At 26.4% G+C, this 18,835-nt stretch overlaps 1 protein-coding gene across 6 annotated transcripts in view; it reads left to right on the top strand.

Annotated features, from left to right (window-relative positions):
* Positions 1-18,835, top strand: part of LOC122531822 (ras-specific guanine nucleotide-releasing factor 2-like) — an 84,552-nt gene that overhangs the window by 27,434 nt on the left and 38,283 nt on the right. For all 6 annotated transcript variants that reach the window (XM_043660056.1, XM_043660054.1, XM_043660052.1 and 3 more), the window contains 2 exons: positions 14,331-14,437; positions 18,247-18,394. In XM_043660056.1, the coding sequence (XP_043515991.1) occupies positions 14,331-14,437; positions 18,247-18,394 (255 nt within the window). The remainder of the gene's footprint in view (positions 1-14,330; positions 14,438-18,246; positions 18,395-18,835) is intronic.

Here is an 18,835-nt window from a genome sequence, read left to right as displayed (position 1 = left end):
TTTTATGAAATATCGATTATGTTACGATGAAACTTTTTAATTTCAGTTATTTACGTTATTTGAAATTGTTCATCGATGTTGTTCATTTTATATTAATCAAGAAAGAATGTACAAAAATAGAAACTAAAACGATTAAAATTAACACTGTTGTTAAACATATACGTGATGAACTATATTGAAGATATACGTGAAAAAAATTTTTCGATATGTAGGAAGAACTGAATAAATTAATTTGTCAGAATCATTGAAATATAAAATTAATTTACGTTGAATATTCGTTCAATATTTAAATTACGTAACTACGTAAATTACGTTGAATATTTTATTCCTCTCTTCTTTGGGCTGTTAAATCGTTCAATTATTTTATAATATTACATATACATATCTGACATAAATATATTTTATATAAATGCATAATACATTATATGCATCATGACTCCAGAAATATTATGTGACAGTCTTAAGACTGAAGGAAAAATTATACTTAGATTTGATATTGACGTAAAGATGTATTAAAGACTTAAAGCGATAAAAATTAACAAAAGAAGAGATAATTTTGTATGTTTCCTTTTAGAATTTGCTGAATAATAATTATAAATAATAATTATAAATAATAATAATGCATAAAAATAATAATAATTAAGTATATATAGGTTTGTAGGTATAATAGGTTTACTAATTCTAAACCATAGTATTATTAAATTATAAATGTGTGTAATAACTTATGTTAGATTACGTAGTACACAGTATTTGTTGTAACATAATATACTATTATACATAATATATAATATATGTTTATATTATTAATATGAATATTGTTATAACTATATTGTACAAAATATGTTTGTTATATGTTACATATGACTTATATTTAGATTTACATTTACAATTACATATTTATCATATGTTCATTATACATGCTATAGTAATTATTTATTTCTAATATTTATCTTTCAATTTCTACCCATGCTATAGTAATTTTTTATTTCTGTTATTGCTTAATCTGTTATTTAAGATTTTTAATTTTACTTTGTATTTTGCATTATAATGATTAATACATTAATTACATCAGTAAAAATTAATAAAAATTTTTAAAAAATTAATAAGAATTAATAAAAAATTTATAAAATAAAATATACTTAAATTAAATTTGAAAATTAAACATTTTTTGTTTAAACTCCTAAATTGCTACGGCTTTCAATAATAGTTAAAAGTTAATATTAGCCACGATACGTAAGTAGTAAATCATAGCTGGAAACCATTCATTCGAATAATGAGATGCGTAGTTGTTAGTTATATTTAAAAAATATAATTACGTTTAAAAAATAAAACAGAACGTTGTGCTTTTTAAGTATTTGTGGTAAATATTCATCTTAAATTTCAAAATAAATAAAATATACAAAGTGTAAGATATCTTTATCTGATGAAAGTTAATAATATAATTAAATAAAAAATTCTAGAATTAAGCATTATAATATAAAGTTTATATTGTTTCCAATATTCAATGATATCGATTAGGAGTTAAATTCATTGAGATTCGAAGCCACACATGCATAAACTAGATCGAAAAATTTATTTCTCTATTTTATTAAATAAATTCAATTTTATTCATGAATAATTAAACTAACTAAAAATTAAATAAATTATAAACTCAAATTATAAACTTAAATTATAAACTCAAGTTATAAAAATTATATATAAATTATATGCATATTTATAAATCAAACTATACTTTACTTGTAGTAAGTATTCAATTTTAGAACAAATCAAACACAAAAGGATCACGTGTTTTGCACAAAGTATGCATCTGCATAAACATCACAGTTGTTGTCGCGAAACAAAACAGAAATACAGAAAACATATTGAATAGAACATTCGCAAAATTGTTCCCGTAAACTGTTCGAAAGCATTTTCCAAAAGAAACGCACGATCAAATCCATTTAACAACAATACTATCCTTATGTCGACCGAAACACGCACGGAAGAACAGCGTTTAATATCATTCCAGTTGATCAACAATAATTGTATGGAGGAATATCGCATGCACGGTCGTTTAATTAAAATTCACATTTCGCTATGCTTGAAATATCGCGGCAAGGAGCTTGTATCGCATTGAACGCCTGCCGATTGTCAATGTCGGAATCCGTATACAATTTCAATTTCCATACGCTTCGTATCTTCCAGATCCATCGCATCGTTTTAACGTTCGATATCGAATGAACGTCGCACCGGCAGGTCGCGAATTGTATTGCGCGTTTCAACTTCATGACCATTAATCCGATTCACGTTCATTACATGACCGATGTTACACGAAACAGAGAGCCAACTAATCGCGTAGCTTTTGTCTGATTGCTGTTATTTCAATAGAAGCTCTGATAAAATTGTTTAACACATATGTAACGTACGTTTGGTTTTCCCCTATGTTTTGCTGAATGACAATTCGTGCGAAGTGACTCGCGAAATTGGCACAGGCTGTACCTCTCGTTTCAATGAAAACGAAACAAAAAATCGAACGGCAGAACATAGTGTTTTTAGAGTGAGTTATCAACGGCTCGGATAACGTTACTGATGTTTAAATCTTTATGTAACCTTTGCTTCACCTTTGCTTGAATGAGCTTAACCTTTTAGCAGATAATCGTTTTCCGATCTATAATGACTCACGAAGGTGTTCGGACCTACTTATTATAGAACTTTAATTTTGTACATAAACACGAAGATATTCGGATCTACTTATTGTAGAACTTTTATTTTGTACATAATTATTCATTACATAAAATGTTGGGGAATTTTATTAATATAACAACAAAAGGTAATTATTATGATTAAATTTATTAGGTATCAAAATTTGAAATCAATCTTTTATGTAGATACCTATATATTCTATAATATTACACAAGATGTTTTAAAATTTTATTAACATTGTAATAAGAATGTATTATGATTGTATTCCTAAAATTTGAAATCAATATTTTATTTATTATATATTATATTTATATTATATTATGGTTAAATTCATTAGTTAGTAAAATTTCAGATCAATCTTTCATTCTTACATAAAGCATTTTGAAATTTTACTAACACTGTAATGAGAGACAGTCATTGATAAAAATTGATACCAATCTAATGATATATATACTATCGCTGTATATTTAATGAAAAATTAGTATATAACATGAATAGTGATCTTAAGCATATGATAGTTTCATTGAATATTGGAACTTATTATTATAATAAATAATTGACTCTTTAAATACTTTTGTGATATCTGTAAAATAAATATTTTTATTAAATATGATATTTTGTAATTTTTAAAAATTATAATTTCTATTAAATACGATATTTGTAAGTTTTAAATTTATTTCAAATTTGATCAGTATGGTTACAATAATCTGGTCTCATTACTATAGATTAAAATATCAAAATATTTCATGTAAAGCATATAATTTATAATTTTTCATAAAAAGTTTTTATAAATCTTCGAATACTTTCGTAAACAATTGAGCCTCTCAATTGATGAATGACAAGGAAAAATGAAATGAAATAAGAGTCAATTTTTTACATCGTTAATAAATAAAAAAAAATACATTGTAAAAAAATTGTAAATAAATAAATAAACATATAGTGGCACTTTATTATTTGTTATCTCAGTATTAGTTTAATTGAAAAGAATAAAATTTTGCTTCTAAATTTTAATAATTATTACCATTCTTTCATTTTATTTTCTCAATAAAGCTATATTCTATTCTTAATTGGTTATAAAGTCCAAAGATTTTCACAACATTAAGAAAAGAGATTTAATTCACTTGTCAACTCAATTATATATTTTAAAATAGTATTTCTCTTGATAATGAAGTACAATGGTAGGAATAATTATAGATTTACTAAATAAATCATAATTTTTGTATGTAGATCGTAACTTTTCCTAAGGATTGGTTTTACAGTAGATAGTAGAACTCCGTTTATATGAATTCCATTTATGTGAAAATTTAGTTATATACAATTAAATAAACTCTTGCTGGTTAAATCCAATTATTTGAACTCCTAATGAACGAGAAATTATTAGCAGAGGAAAGAATCAGTGAATTACATAAATTATTTGTATCCCAATAAGTTTGTATAAATGGAGTTCTATTATATTTATTATAATGTTTAATGAGCAAAATAAATCTCTAGAATGAAATTAAAAAGAAAATTGTAATAAGATCTTATACAAATCTTGAGGAATATTCGTCCTTTTTCTTTATTTATTGTATGTAATATGTATTTATTACATGAACGAAAAATCACTAACTCATGTAAACGTAATGTTTGCTATATTTTACACATTTATGTTTATTTTCTCTAAGAATCTACTTTTTTATTAATCTTTATATTTATTTAATTTAAAATTCCATTAATCTTTATATTTATGTAAATGTTTAGAAATATTAAAAACTAGACTTTAATGATATATTTGTATCTTTATGATATATAGTGATTTATGAAAATGTTTGTACACTTATCGTCACATTTTATGAACACAATGATATCTCGTTGTCAATATTATGAATATTTTATGATTAATAATAATAAGTGTTATTAACAGTGAAAAAGCAGAAGTTAAACAAAAATTTATTTCATTTTAAATATTTTATGTTTATATTTTATATTTATATTACTGTCTAGTAATGACATTCAATTATACATTAATGTTTGAAATAACATCTGTCGGTAATTAACTGGAATGTTAAAAATGAAGAAGTAGAACTACATAACTAGCTGCGAATGCGTTAATAAATTAAATTGTCTAAAAAATTCTCGACTTTCCTCGAATATGTAACTAGTTTCGCTTCTAGAAATACATACTTTGAAATACTTAAATACTTTCTTCTAACATATATACCATACTAGAAAAAATTAATATTTTCTTCTTCTTTTAATCCTAGTTTTATTTTTGAACACTGTTGATATCATGAACAACTCAAAACAAAGTCTAGATATAATGAACATTATTGAATATTTCTGCAAAATTCTCTTTTCATTCTTCTTTAGATATCCTAGAAATTATTTGATAAATTATATATTATATTTTATTATATTTTTATTATATATTGTATTATATTTTATAAATAAATTATTTTATAAATCTTAAAGATTATTTTATAATGGCACATATTAAGGAAATGTATAAATATTCAATGTACAGATTAAAATTCGATAGGATTGCTGGTAATCCCATGACGACTTTCTAGAATTAATCGCGTTTTTAGTTCTTAACAAGACTAAAAAAAAATTTGAAAAATCCAGATGCCACGAACGCCGTCGCATCGCTGTAAAATTCACAGCTATTCTCTTGTTGGGCAGATCCTTAAATCTCTACAAAATTCTAGATTCCCAATAAATTTCTGTCTTTGTGAACTTTTATGAGTAAAACGGCTTATTTCGTTCCATCTCTTATCCAATTTCCATTGTTCTTTTTTCTTCACCCCAGTTTCGCTCTGTCTTTGCTCGCTTTATTTTTCATGTGCTCGCCGTGTCGCTTTTTTTCTCCGGTTTCCTCTTGTTCGCTCGTTTCTTCGCATGCAATGCCAGCCTCAGAGACCACGGTGGCATAGTGACAGCCGGCATACCTTCAGAAGGGATAAATCGATTCTGTTTCGTGCTAAAAATAAGCATCTCGTGGAAGCTCATCTCGCGAAAGCGGCGCGCAGTTTTCTCTCACTGACGCCTATCTCTTATCAGAACCAACACTCACCAAGTCGTTAAGGGATCGTCAAGGCAGCTCGCATACCAATTATTTCTTCGTGGCCGTGTGCACCATTCAGCACATCCCGAGGAATCATCATATAACCGACGTTAAATTTCTCTCGGGAGCCTCGTTTAACCCTTTAATTGCAGCAAGGTTAATCATAGAGTTGTATCACCTATATGGATTTCTTTCCCACGAAATTAGTAATATTGATCGATATTTCGATGATTTAGCTATGCAAGTTATACGCCAAGCCATATTTATACTTTAATGCAAGGTAAAGTTGCTGTAAGTTATATAAAGTAATATTGGCGTAAATTTTTATTTATTCGTATGAGATTATTTATTATAATTCAATATTATAATTATCTGGATAATTATCTATGTACACAATATACACAAAATTGTATGCAATTTTGATGTATAAACATGATAGTATAAACATGAATACTTTAATGGTTTAATAACACAATTGTGCGTAATATTTTTTGAAACATAGTACTATACACATCGTATTTACATCGATATTTGTGGTGATCTTTTTCTGATATCATTTTTCGTACAGTTTTTTTTTTTTTTTTACGGAACTACTTTAGTGGCGCTTCGTTCCAAAAAATGACTTAGAGGGAAGGCATTTTAGTAGTGCATAGTAGCTAGAGAGTTAATAATCCATCTGCACCCTTGATCAGTCGCTTGTTAAATGCTTCACTCGATTACGCGAACCGAATATAATTTTCTCACGAATTTGCCAGTTTGTGAGCTCGACTCATTTAATAGCTCGTATCTATGAAACTTGGGTAATTTTCTTCGATTGATCGGTAGATAACTGTGTGCATTGAGAAATTTTTTGTGATATCGTGGTATTTCTGTAGGAAGTTTGAAGAGATTTTTGAAATTATATTTAGGAAAATTGTACTGTTCGATGAAAAAGGAATAAAATTCTTCATTCTGTTGTACATTTTTTTTCTTTCTATGGAATGTAAACATTATTGCTTCATATTTTTTGAAATTATTGATAACCTTTTAAGATATATTAATCAAATTCTTCTTCTAGTCTCTTAAGTCACCAGATCTTACATCTTCAGTTTTCTATTTACGTAAAAATATTTATTAACTTTGAAAGAAAAAGTTTATAATGCACAAGTATTTATACGAAATAAACTGCGTGTAAAGAAATTTGACAAAGTTGTTATAAAATTTGGCTTATAATAAATTCAATATTTAACACTCGATTTTACATTGTACATAAAGTATACGCATTGAAATGCATATATAAGTATGTACAGTATGAACTTTTTGCTACATTTGATATTTTAATCTTATTTTGTGTCCGAATATTAATGCGAATAACTATATACCAATATGCAGTTTTGGATATCTGAAGGGCAAAATTTTTTATCTGAATATACCTTTGAATCGCTGGAACTGAGTATTTTTGCTTAATTTTATTTTCACAAATAACGAGAGACAAAAATATAAAAATACGAATTCAGAGACAATTCATGGACTAAAGCTTCCCATATCCAAACCTTCAGTATCCGATAAATATTTTTTCTTGTATTGACCTATTCTGTATAATTATTATTATATGTTTGACGTTATTTTCATAATTACAAAAGACCTTGCTAAAATTTGAGATGAAAGACTTTACTAAAAATACAATATTGATATAATATATATGAATATAATATAATATATAATATAACATAATATACTATAATATATATAATATAACATAATATAATATAATATATATGACTCTAATATAAAAACCTATTTTGATTGTGCTATAAATCAACGTTGAATTACAGAGTAAATATTTTATTTGAAGAATTAGAATATTTGGACAGTAGAATGTTCGAAGATGGAGCATTCAAGGCTCTAATGTAATAATTTTTATTTATTCTCAAACATTAATAATGATATGTATAATTCTCTTTAAGTTAATTCAATATTTTGTAATAATCTCAATTCAATATAGACAAATATTATTACTGGCCTATTTTTATGTAAATTTATATTTTTGTGAATACAATTTAAAAAATGAAATTTGACTACAAAATTATTACTTACTAAATGTAAGAAATAGAAAGTACTTCGGATTTTTTCACATCATGCGTATGCTCTCCGATTTTACATTTCAAAATCCTCAAACGCATAAAAATTATTACTTCCATGATTGTACGCAATTTATAAAATATGCTTTTATATTCACTCTTAAACATCCATTGTATTTTTCAGTAAATACACTTCACTCTGACTTTAATTAATTATTATTTTATCTGTTTTTTTTTTTCTTTAATTGCTAATTTAACACCAGATTCTAAATATGACGTGACGGTAATACAAAATCATCGATCTCGCTGAAATATAGCTTACGAAAGAATATCACGAAAATAAAAAAACAAGCTTATTCATTTTTTTTCTATTTTACTATTTTTTTTTTTTTTNTTTTTTTTGAGCCAACTTTGCCCTTCATGAATATTGACTGCACTGATTATTAATCGATAACACTATTCAAGGATGTCACGACTTTTATTTTCTTTTAAATAACTTTACAATATACTAAAAATATCCTGTAATCTGCCGTACGCCTTTGTCACTTGAAATTTTTCTCGTGCAAAATCACGCCGGTTTCATATACTCGATTACTATTTATAGGCTTTTTGCAATCTGTCACAAAGGAATACGTGAAAAAATTGCTCTTGATATATTTTTTTGAAATATACGCCAGAGTGTGTGCTATAACTGTCGCCACGATTTTTCATGGACTTCTAACGGTCTGACAAAAAATGTTTCGAACAAAAATTAATTTGTTAATAGGCTATAAACTGCAATATAAAAAATTTCTTCAAAAAAAATTTGTTCTCAATAACAAATCAAGGATGCTCTAAAAACATCAAATTATGCGATTCAAACAATGGAATAATGTAAAATTTATGTATTTAATAAGAATAGCTTATCATCAAAACTGAACCAAATATTTGAAACTTCTCGAAAAAAAAATTCTAGATTTTTTGAGAAAGATATAAATCTACCATTTAATATATGATAAGTATGCTTTGTCTCATTGCAATCCTCGCCGTGACCATTAATAATCTTAGAAGATTCAACATAATAATAATAATAATAATAATAATAATAATAATAATAATAATAATAATAATAATGAAATGTTCGAATTTGAGTTTTATGAATTTAAAAATTAGTTTCGAATCGCTTGTTATAACATGTCGTTCATCATACGAGATATTGGAGATTTGTACGAGATATTGGCAATATCATTGTTTATTTAGTACGTTCATAGTACCAAATGAATGAATATTGAAAAAAGATTACGACAAATATAAACTTTGCCGAAAGTGCTCGTTTTATGTCGGAGGAAAAGATTTTGATTTATAAATTCTTTCCGAATCGACGGAGGAAAATAGAATATTATTTTTAAAAGAAACATCGCTCGGCGAATTGTAAAAATACGAATCATCGTGATTTGAAGTTCTGATTGTTGGGAGTACCATAATATTTATTTAAATTCTGCTTTCAATCACATACCAGAAAGATATAACCAGTCAGATTCTACGTGGGAAAATCAATCCAGAAGGAAAAACAATATTTTTCCATTTAAGGCTTCGTTATCGAAAAAAAAAAAAAATGGAATCTATAGATGTATCAAATGTATTTAATCAATACCAGAATGAATAGAAACAAATAATCAATAGAAGATTACTCTACGTTTGAAAATTAGTAAAAAATATGGAATTAAATTTTTCCATTCAAGGTCTCGTTTTCATTCAGGTTATGAATTTGTTTAGTACACGATAAATTTCTGACAAAGTTTTATATTTAATTTTCTGGGGAACGAAGCGTTTTATGAAAAAAACTTTATTCTACGTTTCCTATTTATTTTTGCAAATAGAATAATCTTCATCAATTATTCATCTCTGTTTAGTCAAAAATTGATCAAATTCAGTGCTATACAAGATAAATTTTCAAACTCTCGAAAAGCATTAAATTTTATTTTTTCTTTGCACACATAATCATCTCAATGCATCATGTATAATTTAGATACATTGCACTTGTACATCATATTTGATTTAATATTTTGCTATATGTTAATTTCTACATATTTTTTCGCTGTACCATACAAATTCTATTACTATTAAAGTATTACATATATACATGCATATCAGTAAATAATACATTAATATAAATGATATTGTACGTGACAAGTAAGTACTTTATAAATATCCTCTAAGAGATATGTGATTGAAGAAATAATCAACTGATTTCAATTTTTAAAATTTATTTGAAAGAAAAATTAAAATGAAAAGTGTAGATTCTGATAATTAATCAAATTTATGATTAAATTTCATTCGAAACAATATATATTTTATTAATAGCTTGAAAATTGTAAGTGGTCCTAATTCAATGACCAAAGACTGTACATTTTAAAAATAAATCTACACAGTTGACGATTTACAGATTCAATTAATATCGTTTCGAGTCACTATGTAAATTTTACTTCATTTCAATGCTTCATCTTGAAGAAACTTACATGATTTAAACAGATAGCTCAGCTCATTCATGACAGAACTCATCCCCATAGTATCTATTCTTTAGTTAGATAGCAGTATAAACAATGTCCTTAGCAATGATTACTATTAATAGTTTCTCTTTCGTGGAAATGAGAATATATAAGATAAGTATATCTGTACGTTATTCCTCGTAAATTTTAAGACTGAAACGCGTCCTCAGAGTTTAAACAGGCTTTGGATAATGTTCCATTCCATTTACAATTCCTCGTGTATTTGGCCAGACCAATGTTTTCCTATTATATTGTATTCCTATTATATTGTAATCTACGCGAAATGTTAAGACTCGATTGATCTTGTCGTATTTTATCGTGTTATATCTTTATTATTATCTATGTTGTAATAATAATATATAAATGTACAGCTGCAATGTCCAACTGTTAAATATGTGTGAAATATTCTCTGTAATATTTCATTCTTTGTCTTAAATGCCGCTTCATCCAGTACATCTATCAAACCTTTTTTCAAACCAATTAAAAATAGTCTAAAACATTTTTCTCATTAAAGTCGACGAATTTCCCAGTTAAAAAAATTTATTTCGTAAAGCGAAGCAAGCAATGTATGAATAAACTGCGGGAAACTGAAAATTCGAGGATGAAACAGTATCTCTGTGAAAATAGTGACGTAACAAGCCAGGTGAAACAATTATTTCCGCTTTTCTCTAGAGATTCTATCATAAAACTTTCCCACCTTAATTGACATAGCAAAAAAAAAAAAAAAAAAAGAATTGAAACTCGAACGAGAGCAACAAAATCATTTCCTCCCTCGAGAGGAAGTTTCGTATCGGAAGTTAACAGCAAATTGTCTGCAAATAACATCTAATATGCGTTTTCATGGTGAAGAAAGAAGCGTTCGACAACCACGTGATGGATTACTGGCGTTCCATTAACTCGCAGACTCATTAATAAGAAATTCTGGTTCCGATGTATTTCTCTACCGAGACGCACTGATGTCAACGACAGATCTGTCACAGATTTATTGAACGTCTTTCTTTATTTCGACGTTTTCAGAAGTACGATTAATTCAGGAATGTCTTACGTAAATTTATCGTGTTAACTTTACCATGTTTTTCTTATTGAAATGTACCTTTTTAAACAAATATCACAAACTGGAGCGAATTTAATCACATTACTGCGGATTTTTATGCATTTTCATATTTTTGTGAACATAACTGAAGAAATGAAATCGAGATAGAAATTTGTCTTATCTTTTAAATATTATAATAAATAACTTTATCTTCTAAATATTATAATAAATATTTTCGACATGAATTTTTGTATTTTGAAGTTGAATTTATATTTTTACAAAATTTATGAAGAAAAGAATTCGGTAAAAAACGGTATTTTGTATTGCATCGCACTTTTGAATATGTATTTTAAAACTTTTTTATATTATGTGCATTATATACAATTTTGTAGCTTGAAATTTTCTATGAATGCATAAAAATTCGCAGTCTGATGTATAATAATAATTTTTCGAACATAATTTAGTTTCGTATCGCGAATGTATATTTGTAATTCGAATATAAATGAGAAAAGATACGGGTGAAAATTCTGCTTCTAACGCCACGAAAATTTCAATATTTATTGAATATTAATTATAATTTTTTAAATTTTTTTAAATAAGAGACATACTAATAAGTTTAATCGTTTGATTAAGATGCAAATTGAATACTCTCACTTGATATTCTGTTTTCAACGTCACGACAATTTCGATATTTATTAAAGATTAATTAAAATAGAAGGTAATAATTTTTCAAATATAATTTCGAATTTATTGTTTGGCTAAAGTAAATCAAATGTAACACCATCTTGTCTTTGACGCTATGAAAATTTCAATACTAACAAATTTTAACTAACTAATTAACTTCTAAGTAATTAACTAACTTCTAACTTCTAACTAACCAGTCAACTAGCTAACTGTAAATTCTAACTAAATACAGTTTAGCCATCCTTAAATGCATATCGTTGCAAACATGCAACATTCTATTATCAATTTTTAATTTCAAATTTACAGGATCAAAGAGAATTTAAAAGAATAGGAAAATATTTAATAAATAAGATATTACAATAAACTAGAGTGAAAATAGGAGTTCGAAAGAGAGTGAATAAATTGAGTGTGTGGATAAGATAGTTTTGTAAAAATATATTAATATAAGCAATATTATAATTTTTGGATTCAAGACTCAGTAAAATACATTATTGTTATTTTAAATCGATCATTTAAAAAAAATTGTGTACTTAAAGGTTCATAATTGTATTATTAATTCGATTAATAACGTTGCAGATGGAAATAACAATTTGATTTAACAAATTTTCTTTTCAATTTCACGTTTTATTTAAATGTCATCCGTAGAATATCGAGAAAAAGGATTTGACTGGGGATTGCTAATATCTTTTTCAACATACCGAAGAGAAATCTACAAAGAATTAGTTCTTTTTTTTTACTTTTTATAGGAGGAAATTTTATACGCAATGTGTATATTATCTATATGTAAATTCTTCTTTCGCTGCAACATTATGACGTATATTTCCTTTTAATATTGAAAGTAATAAACATTAATTAATGAAATATTCATAAAATGCAAAATTTTCAAATGTGATATTAATTCAATTACATCCTTCAGTTACATAAAACGTGTGCTTTTATTTGAAATTTCTTCGAACTTTGCGACGAAATTAATAAACAAATCAATGGCAAATATGTGTCAAAGTAAATTTTGTAAAATACAAATGTATTTTAAAATACCATCCTGTGCGTAGGAAGCACAAAGTCATTCTTTTTGTATATACATATCATCAGGAAATATTTTCTTTGTTTACGCGCGAATCTTTCATACACGTGATTATTAAAATTTTTTAAATAAACTGAAACAAAAATTTTTATCGTTCCTAGATTCGATCGAAAATAACGAAGCAATCCTTTGAAACTGATGAGTTTAAGATAAAAAAAAAGAAGGAAAGAAAGTAAAACTGAAAGCATAATATTAAAATTTTGCAGTTCGCAACGACAGATTCTTAAATTAGCCAAGAGTTCCGTTAACCTCGATTTCGCTGACCTGAATATAATAACTGCATTAGTCGAACAACTTAAACTGTTGCGCATGTCGCTGAAAGTTGAGGATGGCGTTCGAGATTCGAACACACGCGCTGGTATAATTTTATTCGAACTAGTGGTGCACACCTTCGATCGTTTACCACCGCACCGAGGTTTCATTTACAATTGACCGTGTACTGGTACGGTCGGCTCTCTCTCTTCCTCTCTCTTTCTGTCTCTTTGTGCAAAACGCTTGACAACATACCCGGAGTACAATGTCGAGGATTGTAATTAAACGCTTGAATCAGTATGACGAAATGCACAATTACGAATACTACCTGATCACTTGGAATATATTTAACGTCTGTATTCGGTCCACATCTCTCAGTTTTGCATATTTACCCCAGATATTTGTTGAAACTGTTCAACAAATATGCGAAATTGCTGTGACCCTTGCGGCTGTGATCCCTTGGGTCTATTTCTCAGTAAAACGATTATAATTATATCAAGGGTTTTTATTTCATCTTTTAACTTGTCAACTGCTTATGACAATTGTACACTTGTTATGTAATAAACGACTATTTTTGTCATTAGAATTTTACATAGTAACAAAAAAATATAAGATATTTTAGAATATTTTGAAGCCAAAACAAAATTAAAAAAAAAAATCAAGAAAAAATAAAAATAAAAATTTAACAAGTATAAACTAATGAAAAACATTTCTACATAAATAAAGAATTTCTACATCATTGAGCTAGAGTATATATTTTTAAAATAGAGTTACACAATTAGAATAGAGTTAAATATCCTTGAGATTAGTCAAGTAAATAACTTAATTTCCATTAAAATCCCTTGAAATCCCTTTACTAGCGCGAACCTATTATTTAATTCGGACGTGATATATCTTCACGTTTCTACGCTTGATCTTGTTAGTCAATTACGGCCGATTAAACTTTTATTACGATTTGTTTCAGCACTGTTTCGTGATTTCCTACAGAAGGGAGAATCAACGGCAATACGAGTTAAAAGCAGCTACAGAAACCGACTGTAAAATGTGGATCGATGCTATACGAGAAGCTAGGTAATTATTGCGTATGTAATTTGTAATGTATAAATTGGAAATGAATATGATGAAAATAAGGATATTATGGCAGAACCAAAAAGATATTTTATTTTAAACTAAAACGTCGGAGAACATCGGAAAACTGAATAATAATATTTTGATAAATTAACGACATTTCTAGAATTAAATAAAAGTTTGTTTTTTTATCTTATTATAAAGTTCTTCCTATTTCTCTTTTATTTCTTTGTTTCTTATCTTTTACCATTGTGTAAGAAACTTTGTGTTCTTTCTTTTATTATGGACTCCTGCCTGTTTTTTGCATGTTTCTGAAACTAGTTTCATACTTTGTTCGTTGGTAATTAAACGAATTTAAACGAATTAGTACAAGATTCTGTTGAATTTTCATTTCATAAAAGTAAATTCATATAATCTACCATTATATCATAAAATAGAATATTTTAGAATACATGAAAATAACAAACAGAAGAAAATAAAATATGGGATTTATTTAGAATGAAAAAAATTATAGTATAAAAATAATATCTCGATATACGATGCACGATAAAAAAAAAAACATTTAACAATCACTGGTTAAAATCGAAGCTTCTTAAGATATTAGGAAAAAATAGATCTCGACAGCGTGCAATAGACGAGGAAGTGAATTATGGAACGATAATTTCTCATGCGTTGGTCTTTCGTTTTTTCTGAAAAATGAGCAGCGAAATTATCTTTTTATATTATTTGCACAGCTTGGACGGATAGGATAAATTTTTAGCTTATAGATCACTTGCTTCTTTTAAGTTAATGATTTAATGGTTTTGTCTATGTGACAAACATGATCAATGTCTCAAAATGTGTTAAGTAAGCACGACGTTCTCTGCATGTGTCATTAATATAGTACATCAATTGTTTTTTTCTTCTTTCGATCATTGTTTCTGACTGTTCTTTTATCGAAATGAAACGATTATTAATGAAATTTATGAATATTATATTCATGATTTGTATAACATACACTATTTTAAAAGTAATTCTAATTTACAGATTAATTCAGACCCGGAAAATGTCTAGAACCTTTCATTTTCTTTTTTGAATATTTAAAATTTTACATGTCTAGATTTTTGTGTTTCTCAAAATTATGTTATTAACATAATTGTTGATAATTGTTAGATTATATGTGAATCTTTATACAATTTTATATTTTTATGACCGCAATTAAAAAAATGAAGCCTAATTTCGTTTTCTTGATATTATTATTTAATCGAAGATTTTTATAAATTTATGAAAAATTTAAGAGTACAAAAATGTATGCCATTCACACAATACACAAAAATAATAAAATAATAAAATAACCAAAATGCGATATCTATTATAAACTCTCAATTTTTTAATTATTTTCAAGAACATACGAACTTGCAAAAAAATCCACAGGAAAATTATAACAAAGATGTAAAGTTATTAAAAAAATACTGTATTTTCTGTGTTTTATTTATTGTACACTGTACATTGCGTGCATTTTCTACATTTTTACATCTTCAAAATTTCCTTAAATGCGTAAAACTCTTTAGTTTGTCCATAAATTGTAAAAGTTTTGTGATAAATGTTTGAATACTTTCGCGAGCCACCGTACGTACCCCCTTGTGAGTTAATGGTCTCTCTAATTGGTAGCATCTTGCAGTTCGGTACATATCGTAGTCGTACTTTCATATTACTTTAGGGAATAGCATGTTTTTGCGATAGTTGTTCTCAAGTTGACTTCAGTGTCACAGACTAGCAACTATCGATCGAATTGGAGCTGGTGGGAGAGAGAGAGAAAGAGAGAGAGAGAGAGAGAGAGAACACTCGAAAATTGAAGTTATTTGCACATGTACATAAAATATTTTAATGTTAAAGAAATTAAAAATATTTTAATCTCGAAGACAAAGCGTTATTTGAGAGGATCGAAATCCATCTATCAATAATGGGTTTTGTTTGAAATTTTCAAAAAGTTATTCGAAAATGGTGATCATACCTAAATTCATAAACATGTATATACACGGGAAAGGTGATTAACAATTTTATTTCTCTGATATTACCGAAATGCAGATTTTCATGTATTTTTAAGTTTTAATGAACACAATTTAAAAAAACTGATTGTGAGATATTCTATTTTGGACATTTTATGTATTTTTTCATTTTTTACGTTTTCTATAAATGCATAAAAATCCGCAATCTGGATATTGCTTTTTGTACGAATCATCGAGATGATTGCGAAAATAAAAATATTTGAAGAGTGTATTAATTCGAAATGATTGAAAATGGCATGTTGTTAACTTTGAAAATTTTAACAGATTTGAAACCACCGCGATACGTGGGAAAAAAATAATTCCCAGGAAAAAGATAGAAATGAAATGAAATACAATTTCGAAAACACGTTGAAATTGAATAAAACGAAAGTAATTGAATAAAATAAAAGTATAATTTAAGGTTTAAATTTTATATATATATAAATATTATAAATACATTTAATATATTTAGACATATCATATTTTGAATTTTCTGAATTTTGGATAGATATTAATATTTATATATACATATATCCAAAATCCAGAAAATTCAAAATATTTCTATATATCACACTAAAATTTTAAAAAGTGATAAATAAATAATAATTATAATAGCAAATAGTAAATAATAATAATTAATAGTATAGAACGCTTAATCATCAGACTCCGTTGCCTGATCAATTTCAGTCTAATATTACTTGAAACGACGGCGCTTTATTTTTTGAAATTATTCCTAATTTATAAAGTTCATTCACATTGCCCCTCAAAAAATTGGAGTGCACTAGAATTCAAAACAACGACGTTCTTAATTAAATAAATATTTATAATATCTATTATTCTTTTATATAAATTGTATTGTCAATCATATTGTATGATGTAAAAATGGCGTCACTTTGTCTAGTGACAAAAATTATATTTAGAAGTTAAATACTTTTTATATGTAATCAAGATATTGCAATATTCAAATTTATAATATTAAATACAATATTAAAAAATTAAAAACTAGTACTTTTGAGTTGAGAATACTAGTACTTTTAATATTTTATAGGTAATAGAATACTAGTACTTTTAATATTTTATATTTTTATACTGAATATTTTTGTTTTATTTGAAAAAATCTTTCTTGCCTCTAAGAATGTAATTAATTATATGTAAAAATGAAAACTACCGTTATAATATTTTTATTTTTAAAAAAATGTATGAACAATTTATGTTTTGTTCAAATTTTTAAGACATTTATGTTACAATTAATTTATCCATAAAATCATTTTTAACGAGATACATTAAGTGAAATAAAATACCATTCTGAAATATAATATAAATTTTCATGAAAAAGAAGGAAAATAAATAGGTAATAATGTGCATAAATGTCAACTTTTCATTTATGATCAAGCCTAGATAATATTCAAAAAATACATATATTTAAAGAAGAGATTCGTTTATTTAAATATAAAAATATTTTATCTCTAAATTGTTTTATTATTTTTTTTCAAACGAAATCTAAATTAAAAATAATAATACTTGAGGTAATGTACTGTTTCAAATCGTTATGTTTTATCACGTCCAAATGCACGTGCAATTTCGTGTTTCAACGTGATTCACAGTAATCGTATATTGTGTAAATCTGAATTCCCCTGTATAATTGAATTGTTGGAGCTCGATAATCAGTGTTGTATTGAAATTTTATAGTCGACTGATATCGCGATGTGTTTTGATGCAATTAAAACGTAAGCACGGAGAGAGATGTGTCTGTTTCATCGTCATCAACTTGCTTATTGATTGCAGTTTCAACAAATTGCGATTGCAAAAGGAGGAGCTCGAGCAAAAGCATCTACACCTGTTGCAGATTGTCGAGAGCGAGAAGACAGCTAAGTGGCAGTATACACAGCAATGCGAGGAGCTTATGTCAGAAATAAAGAAGCTCCGAGCAGAAGTAAGTTGAGAATTATATTCGACGAATCTTTGCGCAAGAGAATTGGAGTTAATATTATAAGCTAATAGTAATTATAAGGAAATTTCAAAAAATTAATTTTAAAATACTCTTCGCGAGATCGAATGATTAAATGTTCATTTTACAAAATTTTCATAAATTTTTGATCATTTAAGCTTGATGCATGGTGAATAACTTTTGTTGTTGCGATCTCAAATTGATTCGAGAGACTATATGATTTGATAGGTTTATAGAATTGCTAGCTATTAAATTATGATTACTCTAATTCATGTTTTTAATAAAATTGAAGGATCTGATATATTTGATTAATTATTAAAGTTAAATTACTAAAATTAAGGTAAAAATCAAATTATTCTAAGTTTTTAACAACATTTTTTGGGGTAAAATTGAAGGATTTAAACATAATTTGATAATATATTTTAT

Source organism: Frieseomelitta varia, unplaced genomic scaffold, assembly GCF_011392965.1.
Source record: "Frieseomelitta varia isolate USP_RPSP 00005682 unplaced genomic scaffold, Fvar_1.2 scaffold_418, whole genome shotgun sequence".
In the NCBI taxonomy this organism is placed as follows: Eukaryota; Metazoa; Arthropoda; class Insecta; order Hymenoptera; family Apidae; genus Frieseomelitta; species Frieseomelitta varia.
The sequence above is the reverse complement of the archived record's forward strand: the minus strand, read 5'-3'. Positions and strand labels throughout refer to the sequence as shown.